Genomic DNA, 5564 nt, shown 5'->3' with positions numbered 1-5564 from the left:
TGCGGGTGGCGGGCGAGCTGCTGGCTGGCCGGCGGCGCGTCTCGACTCAAATTATGGGCCGCCTCTCGGGCGTGCGGCCAGGGGCCCGTGTGGCGCGAGGAGAGGGCGGCGCGCTCGGCGCGCTGGCGGCGGTGAAGCCTCTCAGAGTGGGCGCTGGCTGGCTGAGGGCGTCGGGCGGGTGTGGGGTGGCACTCGGGCCGCCGGACGGGCCGTGATGGCCCGTGTGGCGTTCGTGAGGGATTGTTTGGGCGCCCTGGCAGCCTCCCCGCCTGCGTGACCAGGGCCGGTTTGGCAGCGGTTTGGGCTGTGTGTGGGCTGGTCGCGGTAGGGGATATAGGGCTTGTTTATGGTCCCACTCACCACTCCCGGCCAACGGGGCCTCGCGGCACGCGGGGCGTCCTCGTTTGCAGTAAAAGGCCTCTGCCATCGCTCAGAGTCCCAATCCATGTGATCATCCGCGCCGCCGCGCCCGAGTAGTCCCCAGATGCGACGTCGTCGGGGAGGGCGTCGTCGCGGGCGCCAACGTCGTCATCCGAGCCCCTACGGCTGTCCAAGGGCACGTCTGGGTGACCAGGGGCGGGGGCCGAGCCGTGAGTGCTCCGCCGGGGCGAGCTTCTGGGTCCATGGGACCGCTGCCGGACCCATCCGAGAGCCTCTCCGGACACGTTCGCTCGATGGCCTAGTTGGCGGCCGATATTCGACGACCAAAGCTCCGGGCGCCGCGGCCAGAGGTCCGCCCACGGCCCCAGGACTCGTGGTGGGTGTGGGGTGTGCCTCACGAGGCGGAGAGGCCGCGTGAACGCCCGTAGAAGCTCGCGAAGTGCGGATTTGGAGCGCCGCGCCGGACCTCCGCCGGGGCCCGCCGGGGCGTCGTATGGGCCTCGGGGTGCCCGAGAAGCTTAGAGGTGCGGTTTTTTTTGCTTGTGTCTATCGGTTCATGTCATGGACCGGCCCTGGGAAGCCTTTGACCGCGCACGGAGGGTGTTACGGGGCCGTGATGATTTAGCGGGAGGGAAATCGGCTGGTTTGCCCAGTGTGCTGCGCGCTGCGGCGCGACGGCCGACGCGGACGCGGTTTCTTAATAGTAAAATTCTTAGATTTTGCGAAATCGCTCGGTGGTTTCTTAACGCCACGTTTTCTTAATGGCCGCAAATCTACCATGTTCTGCAGCCGTTGCGGGTGCTGTGTCCTGACTTCCTCGGGGTCGCCGCCCCCTCGGGCATGGCGACGCGCGTGTCCATTCGACCGGCCCGTCCTCTCCCCTACGCCGTCGGCAGACTACTGGTTAGTCGTCGCCAAAAACGCGTCATGGGTTGGCAAAATCCCGAAAGCAAGGAACGCCCGCGCGCAAACCCTGTCAGCAAACCCTGTCACAGTTCACCACCGGGAGCGGCCAGGACTCATAGACTCGGTCGAAAGACCTATAGATTGGCATGTGCTCTCTCTCTCTCTCTCTCTCAATAGGCAATAATAAGAGCCACATACATTACACTAAACATACATACACTGAGAAGACCAAGATCCTGCTACAGGGGGCAATTCTGCTGTGGAGAGCTACTGTAACCCATGCCTCGGGATTGGGGGCGCTTTTGGTCCAATTCTTTCACGAGGCGACCCCAGGCAACCGTGGATCTAGGTAAAGAAAGAAAGAAAGAAACAGAGAACCCAAGGGAGGGATGGGATCTAGGTGCACTTGGAGCAGGTAAAAGAAAGAAAGAAAACAGACAACCCAAGGGAGGGATGGGAGGACGGCACGCCGCCACCACACAGGGATTTTAAAAAGAAAGAAAGAAAGAAAACAGACAACCCAAGGGAGGGATGGGAGGACGGCACGCCGCCACCACACAGGGATTTTAAGGAGCAGGTACTACGCACGCGGAATTCTTTCCGACGGGCCTGCTGCCTTGCTTGGCCGCGCCGCCACGCCAGCCAAGGCGGCTCGAAGCCAACTTATGAAGGCAGTCCGCTCCGCCACCCGCTCGCGCAAGAAGTACGAGCACGTCGAGCTCACGCCGCTGCGAGACTCGGAGGTGGAGGACGAGCGCGAGTCGAGCGTGACGCAGCAGTGGCTCGAGTATGCGTGGCGAAAGTTGCTCGCTCTGCTGTGGATCCTCGTGGCGCTCGCGCTCGCCGTCTACCTGCAGCTGCCCGACATTGTCCTGACGGGTGCGACGCGCGACAAGCCTCACCGGCAGATGAATGGCTTCCTCTTCAACGTGGCGCTGGCCTGCTTCGGCGGATGGGGCTGCATCGCAGCGTACCTCATCGTCTGGGTCAAGTACGTCCAGAAGGACACACGCGAATGGGAGGAGGTATCGCCGCGAGCCATCCCGATCGCCACAATCCTGGCCGTGCTCTCGCTCTTCTCCTTTTGCGGCGCCTTTTGGCCCCTCTGGGGCTTCCTCTCCGTTCCCATCGTCTTCATGCTGTTCCTGGGCGTCCTAAACACCGCACACTTTGTGCCGATCTAGCACCTGGCCGCTCGAGGAGTCAGACCCAACCCTTCATTTGAGCGAACGCCCCGGGCGCCGGTACTCTTTTGGTCGCCTCATCCTCGTCTCGCCTCGTCGTGCCGGCCCGCGGGACGCGGGGCGGGAGCGGGCCGCCAGCGGGGACCGCGGACCGGGCCGGCGGCGCGATTCTCAAAGCGCAGTTTCCAGCATATTCCCGAAATAGCAGCGAGAGAAGACCTACGCTCATACGAAAAGGAGCCCAACGAATGCATCTCGAGGTTGGTGCTAGGGTTGGTGGGCCTCTTGTAGAGGTATTATGCGCGTATGGGAGCCGCTGGCAGTGGGTGCACCGCCACCGCCGCACCGGACCGAGCCGCCGGACCGCGCTCGGCGCTGCCCGCTGGGCGCGCCGCGCGGGAGCAGTGTGATCATGGCTGCATACACACTCTCTCCCGGTCAAAACAGGTCATGCAAAACGGGCCTTGAGTGTGACCGAAACGCGTACGCACCGCACATTGTCGGCCGATGCGCGGCTCGCCGCCCACCCCACGCGGTCCCTAGGTGTTATGTAGCATAAACACGCCGTCCGTGCAGGGCTCCTAGGCCATCACTAGGTCAGCTCTACGCGGCTAGCGCCTTGCGACGCCGCTTTCCCGACGCAGCCTCCTCGCCGCTCGCACGTCCCTGGGAGGGCGCCCGCTGCCGCTTGGGCGTCGCCTTTGGCGGCTCCTTGCTCGGCGTTGCCCTCGGCGTTGCCTTGCTCGGCGTTGTCCCAGCTGCCCTCCTCCTCTCAGGCTTTGCGGACGCCGGGCTGCGCCTCTCGCCGACCTTCTTCCTCCCCGCGCCTTCGCCGAGACCAAGCAAGCGCGCCGCGACCCGGTGCACCGGCCTGCCGATTTCCGCGCCCTCCTCGCTCTGAAGCCGCCACTCGCCGAGGCTGCTCGCAACGACGCGGCAGGAATACGCCAACGAGTAGCATTGCTGCAGCCACTCGAGTGCGCGCGCCGGCTTCTCGAGCATCTCGGCGCGGCCGTTGGCCGTGCAGAAGAGCGCGGTGAGCTCACTCAGCTCCGAGGCCCCGGCGTGGTGCGCGGCAAAGCGCTCCAGCACCAGAAGAGGGTCGAGCAGCAACGCGGCCCGCTGGCACACAAACGAGCAGCGGCGCAGCCGCATCGTGAGCCCAGACGGGTCGAGGTCCCACTGCGAGACGAAGCGGAGCTCCGACTCCGAGCCCACCGCCTCGCCCGTCAACGCGCAGGCCTGCTGCCCGCGGCGGGCCCGCACGAGGACGTCAGCGAGCGCGGCGCGCTCCTCTGCGCCGTTCGCGCCGCAGAGCGCGGCGAGCGCGGTGCCGCGCTCGCGGTCGTCGTAGCCATCCGGAATGACGGAGGGGCACAGCGTCGGGCAGCGTGCCCGAAGCTCGGAGAGCATCGCGCGAAGCCCGGCGACGTGGTCGTCGTGCGCCAACATTGTGGCTGTATGTTTTTATCTGTCCACAGTACTCGAGTAGTGTGTGTGGACGTATTTTCTTCTGTCCATAGACACCTCACAAGACCCCACACACGGTCTCGTCCGTGCCTTGCGGCCGGCGACGAGATTGCTAGAGGCGGAGCAAGCCTGCTCTAGTCTCACACGTTCGCCCCTGTCGCCTGTCTCCTGTCTGTGTTGTTGTGCTGTTGTTTGTCTCTTGGCACCTTGGAGTGCTGGGGGGGGCGACAGGGGGGACGTGGCCTGAGTGATGTGTACGCCCACTCAGGATGTGTGGCAGCCCGCTGGCTGTGTGTCTTGTGAGCTTGTTTGTGTCTGTGTGTCGCTCGTGCGTGTCGTCATCATCTGTCTTGCGTCCACCCATACCGCGTTGGTGTCCAGTCCGAGCCTGACTGTTCTTCACCTTACTACATACATACATTCTTCTCAATAACAAGGCTGTGAATCCATCTCAACGAGGGACACGTCACCGACATGTGCGAGATCGGCGGGGACCTGCAGTCCCAGAATATATAGTTAGAGGCTGCGCAGGCCGTCCCGTTTGCTGTTTGAAACGCCTGTTGCGCTGGCCGCGCTGCGCGCGCGCGCTGGCCGCTGCCGGGGCTCTGTCTCACTCTCACGTGCCGCAATATGTGTCACACACGGCGGCTTCTGCCACCTCTCGATTGGTTCTACTTTCTACGCACACCTACCGGGGAAGGGGCGCTTGGGAGCCGGGGCGGGGGCGGGGGCGGGGGCGGGGGCGCGCAGTAGCCCGGTCGAACACCCCGGGTCGCGATTTTGGCAAGTGAATACGGGCGCTTTTTGACGATGAAATAAGAATCTACTGCCCGAGGGAAACACATAGACACCCACATGGTTGACCAACCCTTACTGTGTGAGGGTCAGTGTTCACATTCACACCCCACTGGCACCGCGGCACTGTACAGTGTGCAGACCGACATACAGCACGCACAATGTAGCACTTATTAGTGAGCGCGCGCATCCCCCGCGCTCGCCCTCCACGGCCGGTGAGAGGCGCAACGCACATGCCTCCCTCGCGCACTCTAGCGGCTCGGAGAGGTCGGCCGGCGCGAGCACAACCCCAAGACGATGCCGTAAGCGGGTGGCTGCGCCGCCGCTGCGCCGTCGGGGCGACGGCGACGGCGGCGACGGCGGCAGCGGGCCGGGCAGCGGCGGTGGCGGTGGCGGTGGTCAGGGCGGCGGTGTCGAGGGCGGCGGTGTCGAGGGCGGCGGCGGCGACGGCGGCGGCGGGCTCGGTGGGGGCGGCGACGGTGGAGGCGGCGAGGGAGGCGGCGGGCTCGGAGGCGGCGGCGAGGGCTGCGGCGGCGAGGGCTGCGGCGGCAAGGGCGGCGGCGGCGAGGGCGGCGGCGGCGGCGAGGGGGGAGGCGGCGTCGGCGGCGGCGGGCTGGGCGGCGGCGGGCTGGGCGGCGGCGGGCTGGGCGGCGGCGGCGGCGGCAACGGCGGGCTCGGTGGGGGCGGCGACGGTAGAGGCGGCGAGGGAGGCGGCAGGCTCGGAGGCGGCGATGAGGGCGGCGTGGCGAGGGCGGCGGCGAGGGCGGATACGGCGAGGGCGGATGCGGCGGCGGCGGACTGGGCGGAGGCGGGCTGGGCGGCGGAGAG

At 66.1% G+C, this 5564-nt stretch overlaps 2 protein-coding genes across 2 annotated transcripts; one reads left to right on the top strand and one right to left on the bottom strand.

The window, feature by feature from the left end:
- Positions 1 to 1902: 1902 nt before the first annotated feature.
- Positions 1903 to 2677, top strand: EMIHUDRAFT_359359 (hypothetical protein). Its single transcript, XM_005759333.1, has one exon. The coding sequence runs from the start codon at positions 1953 to 1955 to the stop codon at positions 2469 to 2471; it is 519 nt and encodes a 172-aa protein (XP_005759390.1). The 5' UTR covers positions 1903 to 1952; the 3' UTR covers positions 2472 to 2677.
- Positions 2678 to 3074: 397 nt separating this feature from the next.
- On the bottom strand, positions 3075 to 3923 carry EMIHUDRAFT_218682 (hypothetical protein; the record flags this gene model as incomplete). The annotated part of the gene is made up of 1 exon (XM_005759332.1): positions 3075 to 3923. One exon carries the CDS (start codon positions 3921 to 3923, stop codon positions 3075 to 3077), a length of 849 nt encoding a protein of 282 aa, XP_005759389.1.
- Positions 3924 to 5564: the final 1641 nt, after the last annotated feature.

This window comes from Emiliania huxleyi (assembly GCF_000372725.1).
Source record: "Emiliania huxleyi CCMP1516 unplaced genomic scaffold EMIHUscaffold_80, whole genome shotgun sequence".
NCBI lineage: Eukaryota > Haptophyta > Isochrysidales > Noelaerhabdaceae > Emiliania > Emiliania huxleyi.
This window is presented reverse-complemented; position numbering and strand designations above follow the sequence as displayed.